This window comes from Thermobia domestica, chromosome 5, assembly GCF_964235325.1.
Source record: "Thermobia domestica chromosome 5, izTheDome1.hap1.1, whole genome shotgun sequence".
In the NCBI taxonomy this organism is placed as follows: Eukaryota; Metazoa; Arthropoda; class Insecta; order Zygentoma; family Lepismatidae; genus Thermobia; species Thermobia domestica.
This window is the reverse complement of record NC_137458.1, coordinates 311,961,295-311,988,972: the sequence shown is the minus strand read 5'-3', so window position 1 is coordinate 311,988,972 and position 27,678 is coordinate 311,961,295. Positions and strand designations below refer to the sequence as shown.

The 27,678-nt window shown below is 36.0% G+C and overlaps 1 protein-coding gene and 1 non-coding gene across 3 annotated transcripts in view; one reads left to right on the top strand and one right to left on the bottom strand.

Moving 5' to 3' along the window:
• The window catches only part of LOC145684961 (putative ammonium transporter 1), a 174,935-nt gene that overhangs the window by 15,702 nt on the left and 131,555 nt on the right, over positions 1–27,678 (top strand). Inside the window, exon 4 of one of the 2 annotated variants that reach the window (XM_081757311.1) lies at positions 3,075–3,302. In XM_081757311.1, coding sequence (XP_081613437.1) covers positions 3,075–3,302 — 228 coding nt within the window. The remainder of the gene's footprint in view (positions 1–3,074; positions 3,303–27,678) is intronic. The other variant, XM_081757312.1, reaches the window with a different exon arrangement.
• On the bottom strand, positions 22,275–22,346 carry TRNAQ-CUG (transfer RNA glutamine (anticodon CUG)). The gene has a single exon. It is a non-coding gene; the product is annotated as a tRNA-Gln (tRNA).

The following is a 27,678-nucleotide window of genomic DNA, read 5'->3' as shown; positions in this document are numbered from 1 at the left end:
TAAGAAAATTGAAAATTCTGTTAAATGTACTACGTATAAAACAAAACTGGCATGAGGACGAGAAATTACATCAAAAAAAGCCTCCAAAAAAAACTTTCAGGTCAAAGAACTGCGGCAAGAGATTGACACTGCAAAACTGCATCGATTAACATCAATTTGCATCCAAATTCCTACAGAATACGACACAAATAAACATGGTCTACCAAAGTTTCAAAAACATTACCATGATTCCTAAGTCAGTCTGCTAAATCATCTGTGGCGGAAACTTGTACACTCTTAGTGTATAATTCACCATATTTTTAGCGTACTGCTGCACGACAATGTGTAGCAGTAGGGTAGTCCGAAACACAAAACTAACGCTGGCTGGGCGTCCTCAATGCTTATTTTATTCCTTCTGGTGTACATAACGAACGAACGAACGAAATGTTAGTACAATCATATTTTCAGGTCGCTTTTTTTTTTTTTTTTTTTTTTTTTTTAGTTGTCAAAATTTTAGAAAAATCTCACTATTTGTATTCTCAATTTACAAACGCTTTCTTCAGTGGAGCCGAAACATTTGTATGATGGTTTTCAACCAATCGAAGAATAAAATACTTCTGTTCCTCTTCTTTTGTCAAAGCTTCATTATGCTTTTGGATAAGTCATATATCTTTCAGCTACATCATTCACCACAGTCATTTGTTTTGATAATTCGCAAAATTATTGGAGAAAAGGATTATCTCGCCTATGTTATGGAGTTAGTTTGAGAACAGACTGAGACTTCTCTTTGTCTTTTTCCATTAGGACATCAAATATCGACAGTGTTCTCTCTGTTACTATGGCCTCCAAATTAAGTTCTTTGGGTTTCTTTGTCTGCTTAAATCGTAGTGGAATGTTTGGCAACGTTGGCTGCTGCAGGCTTTGACCATCCTTTCCTTTGTTTCTTCTGATATTCTGTCATGAAAAAGTGCTAATTCTGATGTATGTTCAGACAAAAAGCAGAGATGTCTGCAAAATTTTGCATATGCATTACTGGAAATAGATTCGTCTAGGTAAGTTAAAGAACTGACAAAAACTTAATAGCCCTTGAGAGGGGCTCGGTTGGTAAGTGGAGCTTCATGAACTATTACTTCTGTCACCATCTAGTGATCATATTGAAAGCTACGAACTTATATCTATGCAGCTATTAGCACAGCGACCGCTTTAAATTACGTTGTCGTATTGACACCTATAATACACTATACAGGAATAAAAATGGAGAGTATACCCATTATCCATCTGATATTTTTATTGTGCAGCATATGTTTACCTTAAATTTAAGAATGAACGAGTATATATAGATGTGGGCATACGCTGTATTTTTGTAAACGGTCTAACGTATACCTCCCAAAAATTCTAGCATTAGATCATTCGTGATACTACATGAACAAAAAGATTTTAAATGGAACGACCTGTAAATATTGAGCAATAGGACTGAAATTTAGCAGTAGCTTATGACTAGAGGAACAAAATAAGCCCTGTGGAGAATTATTTTGAACAAGTTGATTTTTTTGCATTTGATTTTGGACTACCCTAATGTTGCAGTCATTCTATTTAACGAGGTGAAGTGCGTATTTTGCCAGAAATAGAACAAAAATTGGGATCACGAAAAAAAAGGGGGGGAAACAATGTTTCATGGGAAACTCTAGTAACATGTGCCACTAGAATTGCTGAACATGCCATTCGAAAGGAAGATGAATCACTACAGTTACACATATGAGAAGGAGATCTCATAGCAGCCGAAATGAGGTACCACAGGTTATGAGGTAAAGACTATACAAGAAATAACTAGAGACTAATCTTGTGAAAATGAAACCTTACCAAAAAAAATGTTTATAACTGACACAAGGAAGCTGGTCGTTATGTATTTAGACTGTGGTAGAAAAGGCGTTATACACGTTATAATAGTGTATGATTGAATTTCGAACTTATGAAGACCCATACCGTCGCAAATTACCGGTATTGGCCGCTAAAATTAGTACAACACGCATTGGGCCGCAGAAAATTTTACATTTGAATCAATTTTACACGAATCCCGACGGGACACTTCGCGAAGGTGCCTTGTAAGATGAAGCATAAATGTAATCTGAACCCAATTCAGTAAATCGCTCACTGAGGTCCCTAGAAATAATAATAATTGATCATTAAAGTTTTAAATTCCAAGGTCGCCAAACTTCATATTTCATATTTTATAGGAGGGGGGTAAATATTAATACTTGCTCCGCCAGGAAAAGTTCCAAGTTACGGCGTTGAACTTGGCATTTGAGATTAAACTCACTAAAGGATAAGCTATGAATTCACTTCAACATTAAGAAAACGTTACTTCATTAATTAGTGTTCGTTACGTCATTATATAGGGTGTTCTAAAATGATGCTCAAGGACTATAGAGCATTATTCTATAAGTCAAAATAAAGCGAAAAATATATGTAATTGTATACCTTTTCGGTCTGGAGACGTGAATTGTACTATGTGGCAACGTCGCAGATAAAGAACTGTGAAGAAGATGTACCAAACCATCAAATAATTACATCGATTCTTTCCAGATTAAATTTGATAGACGTTGACACCGGCACCACTTGGTAGTGTGACAATCGATGTAACTGCTTCATAGATTCGTAGAGCAATGGTAATGGTTCGAAATTAATCTGAGACGTTGCCATATAGTGAAATTTTGATTCCCGATAGCGGCTAAAGAAGGCCTCAGAAGGTGTACTGTTATATAGCATTTTTCGCTTTATTTTCTCCTGAAGAACAGCGCTCTGGCGTCCGTGGGCGCCATTTTTAGATATATATATATCGCTTGTACTCCATTTGAGGTTCAAGAATATCTATTGCTTGAGACTGAAATCAGTGGAGGGTGGAGGAGTAAATTTCCCTAACTTATATATAATATTGTATTTTTCGTTTGTTTTCACTATATATGACTGTGCTGGTTCTTCTTCTTCTTCTTCTTCTTCTTATTATTATTATTATTATTATTATTATTATTATTATTATTATTATTATTATTATTATTATTATTATTATTATTATTATTATTATTATTTTATAACAGGTGTTGCAGTTCTGATATATTGGATAATCGGTTACCCATTCCAGGCAGGTATTGGACCATTTTTCATTGGTTTATCTTACTTCGCTGCAATGGATCTACCACCAGTGCTGTTTTCTCATTGGTTCTTTGAACTCATGCTGTTGGGAACAGCCGTTGCAATTATCACGGGAGCCATGTCAGAGAGATGTAACTTCAATTCCTATGTCATCTATATGCTTCATTTTACCAGTAAGTATTAAATTATAATAATTTAGTTTTTAGGTTGACTTATCAGTTGGAATAAATGCTGCAGAAGAAATCAACCCTACAAGGAATTTTACAATGAGCTCATACCAAAACCCAGCGGCAGATCGAGCCCGGAGCCGGGGGGTGCTTGGCTCCCAGTTTTTTAAGTGATAAAAATATTTGAAGTTATTATTTATAGGTCCCTGTACCTAAAGTTGGCCCGTCCAACAGTACAAGACGTTCATCTCTAGACCAACAGGAACCATTGAAGTGAGAGTGAGTACGAATTATGTGCACCAAGGCCAGTACATAGCAAGGTATTGATGACAACATAGTGGAGAGCACTTATGGAGACTATTACAATTGTGGGTTCAACTCCTATCTAGCAAACTTATGAGGTGCTATAAGTGCATTCAAAGTAAATCAAATTGCAAGATAATATTATATTTTATGACTAGCAAAAGACGAGATTAAACTCATTTCAAGGGAAGCAGGCTGTCACAATTAGAAACTATAGAACAGTGTGCAACGTCACAATTTAATAGGCAAGAGCGTATGGAACTAAGGGTGCCGATTTCTCTGTTAATTTTTTTTTTGGGGGGCACTCAGACGCAGAAGGTATATATATATATGAGGATGTTAAGACAAATGGCATTCAAATTATGCCAAATATTGTATATTCATCAATACACTAGGGGGGCACATGAGCTTTGGGGGATCCCCCCCAGAATCGGCGTCCTTGTATGGAACTGCTGTTTACTATTGACATCTTTAAATGTGGCCAGTAAAATCGTTTAAAGAGGTTGAACTAGAGAATTTCACAGCTTCGATTACTTTTATAAATAAGCTTAAGGCTGAATATGGCATTTCTACCAGGCATATTATTACATTCATCACATAAGAACATACAAGAAAATCCTAGTATTTGTCAGAAGGCAAAAGAGTTTGTGGAGGAAATAGACAAACATGTAACAGACAGGAGTGTGGACAAAGAAATGTTCGAAACAGTAACCAAAGTCAATTATGAAATATCTTCATTGTCAACACTATCTCGCAGAAGTGAGAAAACTGTAGCTGGTGTATTGCAGTCAGTGTATAGCTTTACACACAGTGGCTTTATCAATGAGTGCCAAATTAGCTAGGAAGCCCTTTATCTGTTTTCAAGAGCCACAAGGCACTTTTGACCCAAAGAAACTTGAAGCAACATCTCCACGAAACATTCATAGGGAGGCAAGCAAAAGTGGCTAAATGACGAAAGAGCATATGAATAGTTTTCTAACTACTGTCCTTGGTGAACATTCCTGGTTAGGGCATAGAGATCATATTCTGTGAGATGAAAGTTTTCCGAACAAGGATGTTACACTCTAGATATTGCCACCCAAGACAACAAAATACTGCTAACTTCTTGATGTGTACTTCTTTAGGCAACATAAGCTCTATGTGAGAAGGATCCTTGAGTTCCTAAAACTACACCCTGTTTCAAAAAGAATATACGTATTACGAACAAGTGCCAACAACAACAATTTGGTGTGTTTTGAGACGTAGATTGGTTATGAAGCCGTACAAGTTACAACTGTTACAAGCTCTGCGTCCTGATGACAAACGCAAACCAGTGGCATTTTGTAACGAGATTCTGGATGCTTTTGACAATGAAAACACTTTTGCACAACGCATCGTGTTCAGTGATGAAGCGACTTTTCGTGTTAGTGGTCAGATAAACAAACAAAATGTTCGAATTTGGGGCCTACAGAACCCATATGCAGTCATTGAACATGTACGAGATTCGCCCAAAGTTAATGTGTTTTGTGCGATATCCCGATCATCTGTTTACGGCTCATTCTTCTTTAATGGAAACACGGTTAACAGTCAGCAGTATCTCGCTATGTTACAAAACTGGTTGTTTCCGAGGCTGCACGAAGACAACTTCATTTTTCAACAAGACGAGGCACCCCCTCACTGGAGTCGCCAAGTGCGTAAATATCTGAATTAAACTCTACCGAACCGTTGGATTGGTCGTCAAGGAGCTGGCGACTTAGCATGTCTCAGCAGACCTCCACGGTCACCGGATTTGGCACCCTGTGACTTCTTCCTGTGGGGTTTCGTTAAAGACAACGTTTACGTACCGCCACTCCCACAGAACCTGGAAGCGTTGAAGAACCGGATACGTACTGCCATAACATCAGTGACGCAGGACATGCTTGCACGAGTATGAGGGGAATTTGAGTATCGATGTGATATTGTTCGTGTCGCTGATGGAGAACATATTGAACATCTGTAATTTGAACTTGAGAGGTTCGTAAATATGTGTGTAAAATTTCATATTCATATGTCTTAAAGTTTAATAAATATATGCATTCGAAGTACGTATATTCTGTTTGAAACAGGGTGTACAATGTGAAAAACCACAAGTAAATTTACACGATCATAATTTTATCATCAGACTTCACTCTGTGCTATACAATCAACTTTCTACACAGAAGTACAAGCGTATGTTATAATACGTATGCTTGGCGAAAGGCAGGTTAGGATTTTGACATAGCAATATTATCATTTGAAAATGTATTACTGTAACATTTATATTGGAGTGCTTGAATGCAGAACTGCTGTAGAATGTGAAAATGTGGCCTTTTGTTTTCGCATTTTGTTCTGATCCACTTTGCTTTGACTACTTCATTGAAATCCCACACCTGTCCTTTGAGGATTGAATAGCGGATCAGCACTTATCAAGTCAGTGGAAAAGGTTTATTGTTCAGATAGTGTAGTTATTTTAAGCAGAGGGAATATAACAATTAGACATTACATTGCAATATATATATTTTTTTTTGGTCTTATTTTTTCGCGTTACCAAAGTCCTCTCTTAGACCTCGCATAGGTTGTCATTCAAATAACTCTCGTGGTGAGACACACAGTTTTGCATGCATATGGCTCATACTGCTGTTTTGGGGATCAGCGATGTATATTCTAAGCACATTTTCGTGCAGTTTCGAGCATTCGAGGTCAAGCATATCCCTTCTAAGTACAATTTTAAAGTACGATTCGATATGAGCTCATTATAAGTTGCCTTGTAAGTTCAGTTTGGATTAACAAGGCATGCATAATATACATTAATGCATAATATACATTGGAACGTAACATATAAGTCTAGGCCTCTCCCTGCATACATAGGAATGTAGGATATAGGTCTTTCCTAGGATACATAGGAATGTAGCATATAGGTCTCTCCTAGCATACATAGAAATGTAGCATATAGGTCTCTCCTAGCACACCTAGGAATGTAACATATAGATCTCTTCTAGCATACATAGGAATGTAGCATATAGGTCTCTCCTAGCATACCTAGGAATGTAACATATAGATCTCTTCTAGCATACATAGGAATGTAGCATATAGGTCTCTCCTAGCATACCTAGGAATGTAACATATAGATCTCTTCTAGAATACATAGGAATGTAGCATATAGGTCTCTCCTAGCATACCTAGGAATGTAACATATAGATCTCTTCTAGCATACATAGGAATGTAGCATATAGGTCTCTCCTAGCATACCTAGGAATGTAACATATAGATCTCTTCTAGCATACATAGGAATGTAGGATATAGGTCTCTCCTAGCATACCTAGGAATGTAACATATAGATCTCTTCTAGCATACATAGGAATGTAGCATATAGGTCTCTCCTAGCATACCTAGGAATGTAACATATAGATCTCTTCTAGCATACATAGGAATGTAGCATATAGGTCTCTCCTAGCATACCTAGGAATGTAACATATAGATCTCTTCTAGCATACATAGGAATGTAGCATATAGGTCTCTCCTAGCATACCTAGGAATGTAACATATAGATCTCTTCTAGCATACATAGGAATGTAGCATATAGGTCTCTCCTAGCATACCTAGGAATGTAACATATAGATCTCTTCTAGCATACATAGGAATGTAGCATATAGGTCTCTCCTAGCATACCTAGGAATGTAACATATAGATCTCTTCTAGCATACATAGGAATGTAGCATATAGGTCTCTCCTAGCATACATAGAAACGTACTGTATAGGCCTCTCCTAGCATACATCTGAACGTATCATTATAGCCTCCTATTATACATACGTAGAACGTAATATATAGACCTCTCCTAGTATACAAAGGAACGTATCGTTATAGATCTAATAGCATACATAGGAACGTAATATATAGGCCTCTTCTAGAATACATAGGAACGTAACATATAGACCTTTATATGCCTCATATCTATTTAAATTAGCCCATATACGAGATGTTAATAAACTATACCACTAACTTCAAGAGGGGGATTTCTCACATCAAAGTAAGAAAAAAAATGATCATCTGAGCATATGTGGAAAAAGTTCATAGTTTCGGAATTAGGGCTGTCCAAACATGAAAAGACACATCGCAATACGCGTTATTCCTATCACAAGGAACTGCGGAATTGATGGTTTCTAATACTTTACGCCTCTTGTGGACGATTTCCGTGTTGATTGTTGTCAAGGCCTACTTCTTGCCACTTTCGACGCACCTTTATGTTCGTGCATATCTGGGAATTCTGTTGCAACTTGTCTGGATGTTATAGTCTGTGGAAAATCCCTTACGCACCCATCCCACATTGCTGAAAATCACATTGTTGGATACAGTATATGTGACTTTTTCTTTACCCCAGTATGGATCGGTACTCCATGATTCCTTGTATTCAAAATAACGGTGTTGCATTTTTTTTCATGCTTTGTGCAGCCTTAGCTCTGAAACTACGCAGTTTTCCTCATAGGTTCATTTGAACTTTTTTTTTTCTTATTTCGATGTGAGAAATCATCTCTTAAAGTTTGTCGATATAGTTAATTAACATCCTGTGCATTATACGATAGAGGGTTTTATGATTTAAATCGTCTCATTTGCTTTTTTTTTATCAATTAGATAAAACTGTTTTCGTTTTGTATTACATTGCGAAATATTAACCGCTAATATGTTCTCTGTACACTAGCTGCGATGGCTCAGTGATAGAGCGCTTACCTCTGGTGTCTTTGGCCCCTGATTCGATCCCCGGACAAGTAAGTTTCTGGTGGAAAACATCGTTTCCATGGGTTTTCTCGGGGTACTCCCGTTTCCTTCCACATTTTCATTCCACCAATTCTCCCATCATCATTCCTTAGCCTAACGGGCATATTCGTGGGACGTTAAACTCAAAGATTTCATTTCATTTTATTTTGTATATTAGAGCCTTCCAATTTCATTTAATTTTGCATATTAGAGCCTTCCAATTTCATTTTATTTTGTATATTAGAAACTTCCAATTTCATTTTATTTTGTATATTAGAGCCTTCCAATTTAATTTTATTTTGTATATTAGAGCCTTCCAATTTCATTTTATTTTGTATATTAGAGCCTTCCAATTTCATTTTATTTTGCATATTAGAGCCTTCCAATTTCATTTTATTTTGTATATTAGAAACTTCCAATTTCATTTTATTTTGTATATTAGAGCCTTCCAATTTCATTTTATTTTGTATATTAAAGCCTTCCAATTTCATTTTATTTTGCATATTAGAGCCTTCCAATTTCATTTTATTTTGTATATTAGAAACTTCCAATTTCATTTTATTTTGTATATTAGAGCCTTCCAATTTCATTTTATTTTGTATATTAAAGCCTTCCAATTTCATTTTATTTTGTATATTAGAGCCTTCCAATTTCATTTTATTTTGTATATTAGAGCCTTCCAATTTCATTTTATTTTGCATATTAGAGCCTTCCAATTTCATTTTATTTTGTATATTAGAAACTTCCAATTTCATTTTATTTTGTATATTAGAGCCTTCCAATTTCATTTTATTTTGTATATTAAAGCCTTCCAATTTCATTTTATTTTGTGTATTAAAGCCTTCCAATTTCATTTTATTTTGTGTATTAGAGCCTTCCAATTTCATTTTATTGTGTATATTGAAGCCTTCCAATTTCAAGTGTGACCCTGCTGGCGCCGTTGTTGATGTGTTCCTTGTACCTGCCTCAAAAGAGGAGGTACAAATTGCTGTGGCCATGCGCACCGACTAAGTGGGTGCTCCGGGGCTACGGCACCCACAGAAATAATCTTGTGGGTGCGGTGCACCTACAAGATTGTTAGTTTGGACCCGACTTTGAACTCGCTTCTCTTGCGTATAAGTCAGCCGTGTTACCGACTGAGATAGGACAGCCCCAATTTATCCTTATAGTACCGGAATATTTTAGTTTATCACAGCACAGGCCTTTATAACAGTTTTCATAATTTTTTTAAACTAAAAATAAATCAATCAAACATTGAGACTTCCCTGAAAACATATAGGCTAACACGTCCCGCCATTGATATCCACCCTACAGTGGCGGATCCAGGATATTTATTTATTTATTTGCCAAAGTTCCAGATACAGCAAGGCAGCCATTTTACACTGAAACTATATAACATAGAATACAAAATTAACAATAACATGTGTAAACAAAGAGCTATATAAAGGTCCATAAGTGTAGCAATAATAAATTGAAAGAAAAACTAAGGTTCTTGGGACCTTAAGGGAGGATATGATCAAGGGAGGGGCTAAACCATAGCTTGCCGCTTTATCCAGTGTAAAGCAGGATTGAAGCCCATTTTATACAGTGTATACCTCAGCGTCAAGGGGGGCTATAGCCAAAGACACCGATCCTAGGGGCCCGGGCTCCCCAAAGCTCATGTGGGCCTCCTCATTGTATTTGGGGATATACAATATTTGGCATAATTTGAATATAATATGTCTTAAAATCCTCATATATATGCTGTCTGTATCTGAATGCCCCCCCCCCCCAAATTAACAGAGAAATCGGCGCCCTTGGCTATAGCCCTATAGTTCCCCCTTGGATCCGCGCCTGTGCACCCACATAAATTTTGGAAAGTCGGCGCCGTTGGCTGTGGCCGATATCTTTCAATAGTTGACTGCGGAAGCGTTGCCAAAATGAGCTATTTCACTGACTTCGCTGTACACTGTCTTCTTAGCTATTCTAAGGAGCTTACGATCTTTACTCGTCAAGACCAACGGACTAAATGACAAATTGGCAACACAATTGACGTCACTCACTTTTTCCCTCAAAGCAAAGGGAGGGTTTCCACCGTAAGAGTGCCGAAGTATGTTTCACATATTTTCCGAGGGCACACTTTAAGTAGAAAGGCCTTAGCTGCATTGCTTGGCCCTACATTTTGCTTTGGAAAGGTGGCAACCTTAATTCGTTTTAGTAAAATGCTACTTCTCCAAGCAACACAAAACAACGTATGACATATCCAACACTCTATCTCTTTTTTTTTTCTGTGTTCAAATCTTTTGTTTTGAAAAAAGAAGAAAAAAGAAAATTAAAACCAATATACGCAGGTAGAACAAATGTAAGCGTACACAAACATTCACAGAACAAAGGTTCATATCAACTTTTTGAATATACCTATGACGGACGACAAGAGATGGTGAATGTTTTTCCTTGTTGTCATGCATTAGTGACAACAAACACGGCCGAAATTGTATAGAAAACGATTTTTATTACCTGTTTACATGTTGTAGAGCATGTAATAAAAGTCCTACTTGCATTCAGCAGACATTTCATAACCTCATTTGAAAAAAATGATGTGATATTCTAACTGGGTCTTTTCTCTGTCGCTGAAATGCGTGCATTTGGTTTTATTATTGTCAGTTCTAAATGAATTAGCAAGTTTGCCATTCTGCAGAAGCCAGAAAGTTTCCGCCAAATATGTGTTTCCACTGTTGGGAAACCACAAACAAATTCGAACCCTTTTCCACTGAAAAAGTATGAGTTCTTTTCAGACGGTTAAATTCGTTTTAACTAAACATCCAGACAAAATTTTTATTTTTGCATTGTCTATTTAATATACTCAGAAAATAGAGAAACGCATTCGTTAAATTGTTTATTCAGATTTCAATTAAAAATTTACAATGCAGAGTTACCTATTGACGTTCCTTTTTTTTTTTTTCCTCTCAAGGTTGTGAAATTGAATTATGTATGCTGGTTGTTTATAAAATGTCTACGTTACGACTTGATTCATTTGCAACCTATGCGTAAGAGGGCTCTAGTAGCGGGATACATTTCCTTTTTGTAGTATTGCTACTAGCAAGAATTGAAAATGTGCAGATACATCAAGGACGTCATTTAGGACGAGACGAAGAGATACTCAGGGCCAGCCCTAGACAATTTGCTGCCCAGTACAATGGCATCCTTATCCTCCTTGTCCAGAAAGAACAAATCTTAAAAGCCACGATTTTAAGTATGCTACCCATGGGCGGCGATTAAGGGGGGGCAAGAGGGGGCAGTTGCCCCCCACTTTTTAAAGTGAAGCCCTAATTTATATAGTTTCATTTGGAAATGTAAACAGGGTGTCCACACAATTTAGAGAAAAAATCTCTGACTTTTCCCTGACTTCCCATGACGAAAATTCCAGATTTCTCTGACCCCTGAATAACTTAAAAATATAGAAAAGAGAAAGAAACCCCAGCCTCCACACTCCCCATAATAGTTGCCCTTGTTCTCTTCCGCTTCTGTTTCTTTCTTTTTTCAATTTTCTTTCCAAAGGAATGTAAATTTACAAACATGTGCATTAGGCCGATATTGATTAGGCCTACATATTTAAATATTACACAAAATGTAAAGTTACAAACGAAAGTGTGCAGTATACAGAATACTTAAGATATGAAAAAAATTACACATTATAATACCAATTACACAGCATTATAATAATGCCTGTAGTAATAAACAGTTCATACATGATTTTACTGATTATTAAAAAAAAAAAAACACACACACACACACACATTATGTAACACATACTTTTGCTGGTGCAGTTGTTAAATGCAACCCATTTAGAATTTTTTTTTTCCATCCTTTCTCGCATAGTTTTCTTCTCATTGATCTGAATATCCTTCTTGTTGCCTCCGCAGTTTAATTTTCTTTTCTTCTTCCTCCAGCTCCTTTAGTTGTTGCTAAATCTTCCGTTTCTCTCTCCTCTTCTCGTCTCCAGCATTTATTTCTCTTTTCTTTTCCAAATACACGTGATGTTGTCTCTTTGAACTTCTCACTGAATTTATCATATCTCTTGTAATTATTGATCCTGATGATCCACCTATTCTCATTACAGAATCATATATGATCCGTTGAGCCACCAGAGATTCTTCTTGTAAGTTGTCAACAATGAGAATTTTATTTATTGTGAAACCACTTTCAAAAAATGCGTTTCCGTGAAAGAAGATAAAACACAAAATCATAACTGACCATAAATCAACGAAGTTCTTCATATTTCCTAAGACTAAGTATATATATATAAAACTCATCAAGTTCAATACCATCTCTGTCATTGCTATGAATTCATTCGAGTGTTCCTTAAATTCTTCAGTCTGAGCTTTCACTGTGAGCTGGAGATACTATTTTCTTCGCGTTCTCAGCCACTTGTCCAGATATCATCTTGGTACCATGGCATTCTTCTAGAACAGCGTCTACCCTTTTGAGCAAATATGCCAGGATGTAGTTAGATGTGTTTCTCGCAAAAAATTAGTTTCAACAACTATATCAGAGAACACTGACTCCCTCAATATCATCATTGAGAACACCACATTTTGCATCCAGTAACAGTAAAGAAATCAACCCTATTTCATAAATTCAGTAATTGAACAATGGACCTAAAACGATTTTTCAATGACTTTCCCTTACCAATCTACAATTTCCCTCACTTCACCTGATACATTTTTAGTTCCCTGACCTTTCCCTGAATTTCACTGATTTTCCAGAATGTGGACACCCTGATAAGGTTTTGTATGTATTACTGTTTCATAGAAAAAATGGTGCCATATGATGTTTGCCGTTGCGTGAGTACGTATTGGTTATTTGTCTTCCCGTGGAGTTAAGAAAGCTATATGAATTGCTTTTTAATTGCAATTCAAAGCAATTAATATTGCAATTACATATTTCCTTAAATGTCATAGCATATGTTTGCAGTACTTACTGTATTTCATTTTCTAAGAGTAAAAACATTCATTTAATTGCATGTGTGAAATTAAAAGTATAAGTTGTTCATTAATTTCCAGTTTCAATATAACTTCTGCAAAACAAGCGTCATTATTCATTACTATGATTAATATTATCCCTTCTATTTATTTGTTTTGCAAATTTATTAAACAATCTGATCACACAATTTTCCAGACAGAATTTTAAGATGTTCATGAGCAAGAACTCAAATCTCTTCTTACACTTTCGTTGTTTTAGAGTATAAAGGACTAGTACCTACTTGTATTGCTCTTATGTATTTACTTAATAAAATAGAAATACGATATACGGTATCTTAAGTGAAAAAGGTAGTATCCTAGTTATACAACCTTTCATCAAACAGTGTTAGAAACAACGAGGAAATCTAACATTGATATACTTAGGTAAAATTGTTCACATCATGTCTTGCCCCCACTTTCAACGTCCAACCGCCGCCACTGATGCTACCCCATCATGAACAACGAATTAGAGGGAAGTAGCAGTCGCACTCAGAAAAACCTAAGCAATAGAAATACACTCTCGTTGCGTTTTTTTTTTCTTATAATGATCTATTACGTTAGTGAAAGATAAAGCAAACACACCTGCACGGGAAAGATGGTAATCCTTTTTATGGAATTTAATATCAAGCTTAAATCTTAATACAGTATATCAGTTTGCAATTCCCGTGCAATTAGTTCTTTTATCTTTATTTCTTGATTTTCCTTCAATATCTGTTAAAAAATTTAGAAATAAACTTGTTTGCACCTTCAATGATAAAGAACTTATTTGTGACAAAGACAAGACTAGTTTTCATATCAAAATTGTGATAACTAACTAAATGGAATAGGTGTTCGCTACTTTTAGAGAATTGATTCTTATATTTGACAGGAATCAAGCAATTCACGCTGGGATTTGTTTGACCATTTGCTTTAGCATTGTCCTTAAAATAATGCGACCTAAACATGGTTTATGAATATAGTATTCAAACAAAAGGCCAGCTTGTTAAATTTAACTACTATCATCATGAAGTAGATTTCCAAAAATAAATATTTATTTTTCATAATATAGATATGACAGATTTTGTTGCCCCTCGAAAGTTACCGCCCCGTGCAAATGCGCATGTAGCACATATGATAGAGGACAATCATCCTCACTGAGTTTGATATATTAATGAACAATATATTAATTTAGTAATGAGACGGTACAGTTTCATGCACCCTCCGAGCGAAACTTGAAATGACGCTCTGGTCGGAAAAATGAAAGTGAAATGAAATCTTTGAGATTTACGTCCCAAGGTTATGCCCGTTAGACTAAAGGAGACGGTAATGATGAGTAATAAATGAAATGATGGAATGATGAAAGAGGGAGGAAACGGGAGAACTCCATGTTTGTCCACCACAAAGTTCACTTGGCGGGGGCTGGATTCGAACTCGGGAATCCTAGCACCACAGGTGAACGCTCTACCACTTTTATTTATTTAAAAAAAAAAAATCGTCCCAAACGGGATACTGTTCGCCATTCGCAATTCGCACAATTTCTGCGTAATCCAAACACGACAGGGACACAAAGACAGAAAGATCCAAGACAGTTAAAATTCCGACCTTGCTTTTCAGGGGGATCGAACCCCCCGTGGATTGCGCCTCATGATCCGAAGCCGAACGACCGAGACCACTCCGCTATTGCCACCGGCTTGAGCCACCGCGGCCCCCGACGCTCTGGTCGGATTATACTGTATTAGCATACCGGTATTGGATTATCAATACTCACTTTATTGAACGGTATTCTAAATTATGAAACTTATATCTAGTGATAATTCAGAACAAAAATTATCAATATGGTAGATATCACTGCACATTCTTCGAGAATTAGGACCTATGGAAGTGAACCCTAGTAACACTCCGCCTTCCCCGATTATCCGAGGTTAAGTCAAAAATTATCCGCAATTTTAACATAACTCTTCTTATATTGTCATACTGACCTCAGTCCTCGTTTATTTTATTGTTATGCTGTTGTGGTCGTGCTATGAAAGTTTGATCCTAATTCTTTCATTTGTCTTCCTTTTGTTGCAGATAGATCGTGGCCGCCCCATTAGAAGTTTGCACCAAAGAGCTACAACGAGATGTGATTCGGGTTTTGTAGTCGGACGGTGTATCAGGAATCATGACTAATTTCCAGACGATAAACTACTTCATAAATAGTCACTCGTCTGTCTAACAGAACTATGTCACGTATACACCCTCAATATTGTCATCATTTGTGGCCGTAGATGTTTGTCCAGTTCCTTCCTCGTACGTAACACTTACGCCACAATTTTTGAATTTTTCAATCCATTCGTAGACACTCCGTTGCGGCAAGACATTGCTCCCGTATTGTGCCTAAAGTCTTTGATGGATTGCGGCTTGTGATACACCTTCCGACCACAAAAACCCGATCACTGCTCGTTGTTACTCTTTGGTGCAAATCTTCTAATGGAGCGGTCATACTCTATCTGCAACAAAGGGAAGACAAATGGAGGAATTACGATCAAACTTTCATAGCATGACCACAACAGCATTGCAATAAAATAAACGAGGACAGAGGTCAGCATCAACAATATAAGAAGAGTTATGTCAAAATTAAGGATATTTTTTCGACTTACCCTTGAATAAAGAAGGGCTTTAATGCTTCTGAGAGTACTTAGTCATCTATCTGAATTTCAGAGTATTTTGTTCAATTAGTTAATATGAGCTTAGAAATAAAGAAAAAGAAAGTCTTAAAGATTAAAAATATCCACTTTCCGTCCTAAAACTAGATTTTTTAAAGTTTACACAAGAGAGCGTTATTATATTTTTCCTCTTATCCGCAACAGTGTATGTAAAACTGAAATGTTAACTTTGTTTTCAATTAGTGAGCGGGTGTAAACAAGATAGACTACCCAAAGAACAACGCAGATATAACAATTGGATTTGTACACACAAAATATATTAATTTCAAACATATAAACCACATTTGAAAGAAAATTAGTCGTACACAGTATGTGTTATGCCCTCTGCGCATATAGGCCTAAATCTTATTACACTACAAAGGCTTGAGAAACTTATGCAATGCGGCGATAGTCACAAAACGTAGTCTTATTGTATTGTAATAAACGCAGGGTGTCACCAGTCATACTGGTGTCTAGTACCATGTTCCAATTCCTTCTGCATATTCACTATATGTTTCTATCCCAAAACAATAGAAATATTTATTTTATTAAAAAAAATAAATAGCTGAATACAATTATTTGTTTAAAAGATTGCATATAAACTGAGAATCAAAAATAAAAATTGCAGCAAAACAAGATTTTTAGAAATGATAAAAAAGCATTTAAAAATTGCGATCTTGGCTAAGAATTTTAGGAATGATAAAAAATGCATCAAAAGGTTACGATCTTCTCCAATAATTAGTTTTTGAATCAGGGGCTACAAAATTTTTCAACGACCTTAAGAGGGAGAAGGAGTGGGCCACAGCGGCCGGAATATTGGTGTTCAATTTAACATGGGATCTCAATCATTTTTTAGGCAAATCATGGTTTTGTTTCGTTGTTTCGCAAAAATGTCTCAATAGCTCACTCAATATGATGCATCTCATTTTAAAGGTGCAATTTGAACTCTGTGCGTGATATTTTCTTCTTATAAATACAGATAATTATAATCAAAATTCCCATAAGAAAATGATCAAAATTAGGGGGGAAAGTCTTCTGTTTTTTTACAGTAAGGAAAAGAGCTAAAAACTTCGGACTTTTTTGAGAATGGAGTACTATCTTTGTATTTGTGCGCTACTGTACTATTTTTTCGCTGTTTCCAAATACATCGATTACACAATCGATGAGAAATTATATCCTTCATCATTGAATCTACAGAAATCAGAAATCAGATTTTTTCGTGTTCACGTACTTGGCCGTCTAACTGCTAGATGGCACTATAGTCATTCCTCATCCCACTTTCCTTCTCAGCGGGAGTCAGTTCTTTGAAAACCTACTTTGACCTTCTTAACAGGGGCGGGAGGAAGGAAATTATTGTGAAGAACGGGAACTTCAAACACGAGGAATGGCAAAATTTATGACCTCTTTGGTTGATGGTTTCTGTTTCAGCAGTACAGTGTTTTGTAGATGGTTTCTATGAGAAGAATTAATTTGTGTTTGTAGCGATAAAGTCAACCTTTCGACAAAGATTTGTGAAGGAGAAGCCGAACCAAAGTCTTCGTTTATGTATTTCAAGAAAGAAATGAAAACTTCCTGCAGGACTGAGAATATACATGCAAGAGAAAAGATAAGATACATTATTATAATCTTTAGGGTAGATTAATCCCCGAAATATTCTTTGTTTACCTGTCAAAAAAATCAAGAATAATATAGAGTTCTTTCATCAGCTTGCATCGTACAATAAGAAACACACACATATTACTGTATATACATCAAGGCCGGCCTTAGGTGGTGCGGGGCCCGATTGGGAACATTTTGTGGGGCACAGGCAGTGTTGGGAAGTAACGTAACGCAAGTAACGCGTTACTTGTAACGCGTTACTTTTTAAGTAACGTTTCCTAGTAACGCGTTACATTTTTCCCAAAGTAACTGTAACGGTAACGCGTTACAAATTTTTAAGTAACGTACCTATTTTGCGTTACTTTTTTCGCGTTACATTTCGGATAAGTAACTACAATATATGTATATTTTTTTTTCGGAAACAAATCTTCCTTTTCTGTAAGTGAATTTCCCAGAATGAAACAATCGAGCATGAACTACGTATGTCAGTGACCGACAGTCATAGACACACAGAGAAACAGATAAGTTCGTAGTGCCACTTGCTGTTTTTTGAAGATGAGGACAGCCTTAGGAAAATCACATGTACTGATTGCAAACATCTGGAAGATTTTGTCGTAGATTTTGACAGCTCCAAATCAATACACTCAGTGAGTGAACTAGGAGTGCAATGATACCGGTAGTCTATTTTACTTTGAATGATGTTGTTTTTATAAAGATGGAGAACGAAAATATTTTACCGAGTTTTCGTATTTTTTTAAGGAATAAGCATATCATGCTGATATAAGTGATAGTTTGGGTTTAGCTACACTATATGCAGTTCTCTAGATACAAGGCGTACAACAGAAGTTTTGATTGAAATATTTGGGATCTTTTGATGCATTTTTGGATAAGGAGACACAACATTTTTGAGCGGCCCCTAAATCGAGTTTCCTTCCCATTTGACGCATGTGGATTAGGGTGGTCCGAAATTTTTTTTTTCAGATATTCAGGATTGAGTAGTTATCAAAAGTTGTGCATTGGTACGAAATGAAGCCATGTCAAATATGTTGATTTTCAAACAATATTTAACCGTGCCCCCGTGGCCCTAAAGTGTCTAATTTTTTGTTCAAATAAAATGATTTTAGGTAATAAGAACATTTTACCAGACAATACTATTAATACATAAAACATGAAATACATGCTTTTAATATACGCAAATAACTATTGAGACCTTAACTAACTTTCATAACTACCATATTAACACACGAAAAACCTTCGTATTGGGCCCAGCTCAGAACTCTCAAACTTTAAGAGATTATCACTTTTTCGCATCTGGATGCAAAATGTACAACACTGCCACAACATTGCTGAATTCAAATAAATTAGAAACGATATTGCCGCGAGCCTCTCTTCCTGTATTATCTTGCCTTCGAATTAAGGATATGATTTTGAATTACAACTCAAAATGCAAAACGATCATTAACCCCATTAAGAAACAAGATACCTCCATTAAGAGCCAAATTAAAGAAATTTAAGAACGGTGCTCAGAAGTTATTTGATAATTTCTCTTGCAAATGCTGCGACAGATTAACCTGTAAGTGTGATAAATCAAATTAAAACCGACGTGGGAGCTCATATTAGATCAGAGAAATCAGAGTCAAATGATGAGTTGCAATGTAGATAAAGCAGGAACCCATAGGCTCAAAAGAAAGCATGACACACAGATTGATTATGATGCTGCGGTACCAAATACAAGAGGGTTACAATCGTTAGCCTCAATCCCGCACTTGGAACATACATTAAGTGCTTCCACCCTGAATTCAGACGATGAAGAGTTCGCATGGATCTATCGTTTAGAGAATAAAATCTAAAGTAAACCTAAATAAACAATAGTGATCCCTAAACAAATAAGTACCGCAAAATATTTAACAGGTGTCTCGAATAGGTCGGCTGCTAAAATTGTATCCGCTGTTTTAGAATATATTAATTTACTGAACAAAACTAACCAAGACAAGGTAGTAGATAAAAACAAAATCCGTAGGAAACTAGCAAGAAAAGAAAGAGAAAGAGAAAAAAAAAGAAACCGTCTACAGTGTAAAGCTACTAATTTTAAGGCTCTATTTTGAAGGCCGAAAATATCAAACTATAGTTCTAATTGACAATTGCAGTAGGCAAAGCACCGAAGAATATGCGGATTATATAGATTTGACCGATTGGTTAGAAGTAATAGTAACGAAACCTCCAATTTTGGTTAACGTATCAACAGAAGAACTAACCGAAATGATTGTGGAAAAGAGAAGGTTTCACAATTTGTCACGTTCCCCTTGCACACACAGGCTTTGGAGAGGTGTGTAAAGGTAGTAACAGAATCTTCTTTACAAGTATGCGGTAGTGTTGCACGAGACGGTTATATTCCCGCAAAACTGGAAGCACGAAAGTATCTACCAAGCTTCGGACATAAATCTCAATATTTTGTTCCAAGATTCAACTAAGGAGCTTTAAGTAAGAGGAGGGTGGGTGGGATGAACTCGCTGTGTAGCCACTTTCACGTGGTGAGTTCTGGGCTGGTTTGGTGTCTGTTGGTCAATTTTTCAATCTTACCTTATGTTTGTGTGTCTTTACTATTATATCTACTAAATACCAATCAGACGAAGAGCTGCACATCAGATCAGAACATCTCAAATCCTGGGGTCAAATTAAAGTATTAGGAATCTTAACCAATTTTCTATACATACTTAAAATAATGGTATATATTTTTAAAAAAACAAAATAACACTTTTCGGACCCGCAGGGCCTGGTGAAATATTTTTATCTGCCTCTGTTTTGGGGAAGAAACATAGCATTATACAACTTTTGCACGGTACTCGAACTTAATTTTCTGAAAACAAATATTTCAATAATATTTTCACTACTCACAACCATATTTTTTCAGCATTAACTTTCTTTTGGGGCTCTCGGGGCCCGGTTAAATACCTTTTTTCCCGACTGTTTTGGCAAGGAAACATGACATTATAAATTTTGCACGGTACTCAAACTTAACTTTCTAAAAAATATATCTCAATAATATTTTCACTATTTACAACTATGTTTTTTTAAAAAATAAACGTTCTTTAGGGCCCCCGGGGCCCGGTTAAATTACTTTTATTCCGGCTTTGTTTCTGTGAAGAAACATAACATTATACAACTTTTGCACGGTACTGAAACTTCACTTTCTAAAAATATATTTTAATATTTTCATTGGTCGCTATTTTTTTTTTTTTTTTCAAAATTAGCGTTCTTTCGGTCTCCCGGGGCCCGGTTAAATATCTTTTTAACCGGCTCTATTTTGGTGAAGAAACATAACATAATATTATACAACTTTTGCACGATACTGAAACTTAACTTTCTAAAATTATATTTTAATAATATTTTCAGTGGTCGCTACTTCTTTTTTCAAAATTAGCGTTCTTTCGGGCCCCCGGGGCCCGGTTAAGTATCTTTTTGTCTGGCTCTATATTGGTGAGGAAACATAATATAACATTTTACAACTTTTGCACGGTACTCAATCTTAATTTTTTAAAATAATTTTTTTTTCGGCCGTTTTCGGCCCACCCTAATGTGGATGTTCCCTATGCCCTAACATATAATAAAGCACATAGTAGAAAGACATAAAGAAACGCAGAAATTGTAAGCAGTGCCCCAATTGGAACTCATCTGATTTAAAGATTTCCGGCGGTTGGATGAAAACAATGGCGGCAACAGCTTTATTTTCTAGGATGGGGGAGTGAAGGGGCAGAGAAAATTGAGAAGACAGCTATTCTTTTGTATACCGAAAAGGATAGTTTTATATTGTACTTGACCTACATTACAATGCCATATTTCTGATGGGTGAAAACGAAGTCACCAACAGGGTATTCGCTCCCTTGCCCCCCTTCTGGCATTCTCATTGGATAGAACTGGAGAAAACAAGGGTACGAACTAAGGCACGGATATTATCAATAAAACAAAAAGAGCTTCTCTTCATTTCCATATTAGTACTTCTTTTCGGTATTCCTCAAATCCTTTTCCCCTCTTACCCCAAACTCTATATTAAAATTTTAAAAAATAATAATAATGGGCCTAATAATACAAAACGAAAGAATAAAGAAGAAATTCACTTTTGAAAGAAAGTGTATATTATTTTTATTTTATTCCTTAGTTTTGTGCGTATAAAAGATTCATTTAAAAAGAAGTACGAGGTCCCAGCGAAATTTGAACTCCGATTGCTGGATTTAGAGTCTAGAATGCTAATAAGTGCTAATAATTACACCATGGGACCAGCTGGTCTTCCTCCGTATGAAATGCTGTGATCAATGTATAGTTTTGTGTGTACAAAATATTTATTGAAAAAAAGAAGTACAAGGTCCCACCGAGATTTGAATCGGATCGCTGGATTCAGAGGCCAGAATGCTAACCAATACACCATGGGACCAGCTGATGTTTTCTGTATGAAATGCTGTGATCAGTGTATAGTTTTGTGTGTACAAAATATTTATTGAAAAAAAGAAGTACAAGGTCCCACCGAGATTTGAATCGGATCGCTGGATTCAGAGTCCAGAGTGCTAACCATTATACCATGGGACCAGTTGTTGTGTGTCTGTATGAAATGCTGTGATCAATGTTTAGTTTTGTGTGAATAAAATATCTATTGAAAAAAATAAGTAGAAGGTCCCACCGAGATTTGAACTCAGATCGCTGGATTCAGAGTCCAGAGTGCTAACCATTACACCATGGGACCAGTTGATGTTTGTCTGTATGAAATTCTGTGATCAATGCATAGGTTTGTGTGTATAAAATACAGGGGTGTAGCCATGGGGGGCCCATCGGGGCCCGGCCCCCCCAAATGACTTCCTGGCCCCCCCAAATGACCAGCTTTTAAAACATCATTGTAAGATTACCTCGCTTCAGTCACTTGAAAATAACAAAGTTTGCATATAATTGATAATTTACGGTAAAACAGTATGGAAAAATACTATTTTACTATACCAATCGAAAAATAGTATGGTATTTCCTCCTTATACCAGTCGGAAAACAGTATGGTTTATTATTTATTTTTTTTTTTTTTTTACAGCAGATCACACAGTTTACTGCGATATATATTTGACACTTTGAAAACAAACGTTTCAACAATTTACTGTAAATACTACCATAAAACAATGGTACTAAACTGATTTTTAAGTAGGCCTGCATTACATTTTTTATATGCTGTAACTAGTATTTAAAAAAAATATTTATATCAGATGAAAAATTTGGTGAAAAACAACGTTTTTCAGTATGGATTTCAATTAATCGGTAATTTTCAATTATTTTTACATGTCACCATCCCCCTTAGGAGTAATAATGGGGACTGAATTTGAGTTGATGAGTTGATTTTGAGTTTAACGTCCCTTTCAGCAGCGAGGCTATATGAGACGTGGACCTACTGATTAACGTGGAATCCGAACCACATGAGCAGGGGACTGAATTTGGATTTAAACGGCATCAGAAGTGGCACTGTTCGTATCAGCCACTCCAAAAACTATGATTCAACATTAATATTGGTCATTTTCGATCATTTTTGTATATCTTCCCCTTTTCTTCAAAGTGCACATTCAAAGTAAAGCTATAAAAAACATTCTAGGCCCGAAACTCATCTACGTTAAAAAGTTAATCGAAATCAGTCGGGTGGCTCAAGAGTTGTTACAAATGTAGTAATTTCATTATATATATATTACAGAGTGAATGGTAACTACGTGGACAAATTTGGGCGGGTGATAGTTCATCTAACAAGAAGCAAAAAAAAAAAAAGTCGTAGTGAACATGGGAAATTCCGTCCCGTTTAGGACTGACAGAGTGTCGAAAGCAATACATCATAGAGAGTGCGGTTAAAAATGTCACTTAGAAAGTCATACCTACTCTGTTGAAAAATGCATGTTTGGAAACACAGCTATGCGTGCGCACGGAATTCCCCAAAGGAACGGGGGGATTCCCGGATATGCTGTAAAGGAAAGAAGTGTCACACGTTGTTGAACCCCTTGCGCACACGTAGCTGCGTTTTCAAATATGAATTTTTCAATAGAGTAGGTATGATTTTCTAAGTGACGTTTTTAACCGCACTTGTTTTTAAGCTGTTGGCCTCTGAAGTACATGTTCCCCTGCTTTCAACACTCTGTCATTCCTAAACGGAACGGAATTTCCCTCATGTTCACTAGGACATCTTTGCTTTTTTAAAGATATAATATCACCCGTCCAAGTTCGTCCACGTAGTTACCGTTCACCCTGTATATATAGATATATAGATAGATAAATAAATAATTACATTATTTCGGAAAGTTTCGAACTATAGCCTATATAAATTGAATCATACACAAGTTATTCGAAGACGCACTAGACACCAGCATGACTGGTGAAGAACTCTGTGTGTATCAAAATACAATAAAACTCGGTTTTGCGGCTATCGCAGCATTGCATTTACGTCACACGATTTTCTGGAGTTAGTTGTTAGTGATTGTAACCACCACTTTAAAATTCCTTCGCGTTCCCATTTGTATCGCTATTTCTGAGAATATTATTTAAAACTTCTGATTCGAATCATTACTTACTCTTTCCTTCGAAGAAGTTTCGCATGTGAAACAGAAGAAACTTTTTTTTCTTGAAACATTTTTTGACGGAACAATGCACGATTTGCAGACCTAAAGATATTAAAAACCTAATTCGTCGGATATTATTGTCGTACTACTTTTTTTTTTATTATTATTATTGGATTTGAATATTTCTGAAGAAATCGAGTTTATTCGCATTCTCGCACTATTTTTTTTTTTAAAAGAATTTGTATAGTGGTAAACTGAAGTCCGAAGTGCAAAGAAGATGCTCGAAAGCTTGTTTACAAACGAGATGTCCCTGCTCCTTCACGTGTGCAGCCACTTCGAATCTGTGATCAACGAGGAACAGAACTCTGCATCGTTAATACTGGCGAACTTCAAATGCACGAAGCACCCTGTATCTCGGAAGAAGAGGTCGATGTTATTTCTTTAAATCCAGTTTTAACTGCATCTTCCGCAGTACTTTCTTCTTGCCAATCACCAGTGACCTAAAATGATGGGTGCGACCTCCTTGGTTAATTAAACAACCTTATGGGGAAAAAAAGATTATTACGAGTCTACCATTTTCTAATACTTTGATTTGTTGGCGAAAAACGCTATAAATATATTCACAATAATATAAGCATTTTCTAATAAAAAGTTCTACCATTAAAAATAGTTTTTTATTGTAATAACCCCTAAAATAATCAAAATAATGAAAAAATAAAGGTCAAAAAGTGTTACGTAACAAAGGGGTGGGGTTCGGCCTTGCGTTACGAAGTGTGACAAGCAGGAGGGTGGGGTAAAATTGGTCAAAAATAGCGTTACGTAATATGTGGACGGCCCCTAGAACAGGAAATAAGACATACAGTACTGGCACAATTATTATGGATTTTTGGAAAAAACATAATTTTTCTACAAAAACGACATTTAAGCAAACAAATAATAATGCAAATCAATTTTATTCACAAATAGTGAGTACTTCAATAGTAAACAACTATTTTAATATTTAGTTTGTCCACCCTTTGCATTAACAAGTGCTTTAACACGTTTGGGTGTTCCAGTGGTCAACTTTCTGCACAATTCCCTGATTCTACCTGAATGAACCCATACTTTGATAAGACGTTGTATGAGTTCTGTTTTGGTCGTTATGGGAACTTCATGTATTTCATCTTTCAATACAGACCATAAACTCTCAATCGGATTCATATCCGGGGAATTTCCAGGTCATGAGAGCACTTCTACACCATTTTCTTCAAACCAGGTCTTCACTGACCTTGCCGTATGACACGGGGCAGAGTCCGTTGAAAAATCCAAGGTCTATCGTCAAACCAGTCCCTTGTTTGAGGTAGCAAACGTCTTTGTAGTACTTCTTTGTACTTATATTGGTCCATGGTGCCATCAACAATCTCCAAACGAATTGTTCCATGCACAGAAATGGCTCCCCAGACCATGACCTTCTGAGGGAATTTTACAGTCTTCTTTAAACATTCCGGTGTAAATTGCTCACCTGATCGCCTTCTTACAGTCTGCATACAGTCGTTAAGCACTGCAATGATAGACTCGTCACAGAACACAATCTGCAACAATACAGGCCACAAAATAAGGCGTTGAACAGCTGAAGAAAGTGATGGAAGCAATTGAATAACGAGTAAGCTTAATGACGTGAAAGTCTGCAAGGCTTAAAATTGGAAATTAAGTTTAATATTTTGCATAATTTTAATTATTTGTGTTATTAACGTTTTTACATGAATATTTTAAACTCTTTCCTTCTCCCATTGCTCAGATGTCCAGTCAACGTGAGCCTCTTCCCAGGCCTTACGAGCCTGTTTTCATCTTGTCAGTAAGGCGAGGCTTTTTTTCTGGGACGATATGCTTTTAGTCCACCTTCCAATAGTCTCTTATATATTGTTCTGCGAGCAATGGTAATGCCCTCTGCTTCAAGTTGGTTGGAAATCATTCTGCAAGATGCTCTTCTGTTGTTAATTGCCATTTTAATTATTTTTCTGTCCATTCTTGGTGTTGTTTTCTTAGGTCTACCACATTTTCCAACCCTATTTGATGCCAAACTGTGGCCATATTCCAAGTTCTTATTGATATTACTGACGGTTTGAGTTGAAACTTTAAGTTTCTTCCCTATTTCTTTCTGTTTTAAGCTGGTTTCTTTCAATAAAACACTGATCTGTCCAACTTTGCGAGGACTCAAATCACGAACTTTGCCCATGTCTGCTCAATTGCATAAACACATTAGAAAATCTGGGAAAAAAAGTTGGTATTAAACTTGAATGCACAAACACACAAAACTAAAGTGATAACATGCAAATGGCAGGCGGACAATGCAATAAACACACCTTTCTCCACGCAAATGCCAGACTATTACTGAGCTCTGTCCAGACAATGCAGTGATTGTGTCAGGGTTGTCAGACATTTTTTCTCTGTATTGCCAGACACTCCCGTATAAGACTGTAAAACCAACTTAAAATAACTAATAAATATTTGTTTGTTTAGTACTGGTGTGGTAAAGTAAATAAAATATTAGTTAACTAGCAGCGTTCACCCCGCTTCGCTGCGGTCACCCCGGAACGCAATAAACTTTGTTACTTAGATAATTTTTACTTTTTCGCTTTCAAGTGATATGATAAAAACCATAGAAGATTGCAGTAAATCTTAACATTATATCGCCTGTCATTTATGTTAACCCGCCCCGCTTCGCTGCGGTCATCCCGGTGCTGGCATATTGTAAAAGTGTCTGTAAAAATAAGCAAATCAATTAAAAAATTTTAAACAGAAGATTCAAGCTATTTTCCGCTGTATATCGCCTGTCATTTATGTTAACCCGCAGAGTGACACGGTCATGCGGGTTGCATATAAATACGTTTATTTTTACCTATGATGAACTAATAACAAAGGATTTGTACGTTATGGACACTTGAATGGTCAATTATCTCAAGACACTGGTAATTAAAAATTAAAGTGATATGATAAAAACCATCTAGGGTCCAAATCCTAATAACCCCCCAAAAATGAAAGAAATTGGTTCAGCCGTATTAGCGTGATGAGCGGACAAAATTTTGTACGTTCTCTTTTATATATATAGATAAAATTTTTTGCAAGACATTTTTGCACAAAAGTTTTGTCTTTATCAAAAATCCATAATAATTGTGCCAGTACTGTAGATGTAAATAAAATAATTATGTTTTTTTTAGTCACGAATAATAAATAATTATTTTTGTCAGGAAATCTTAAAGAAAATAAGTGAAATTTCAAAGAAAATTAGCCTTATGTAGATAGGTTCTGCGTACAAGGGCTTAAACTAGTTATGCAAAAGGTATATTCCGGGTCCGGTAAGGAATTTGGTCCGGGACAGTGATTATTGGTTAAACATAATAAAAACTACCTGGAATATAATTTATGCACAGAAAGCAAATAATAATAATAATAATATTAATAATAATAATAATAATAATAATAATAATAATAATAATAATAATAATAATAATAATAATAAGA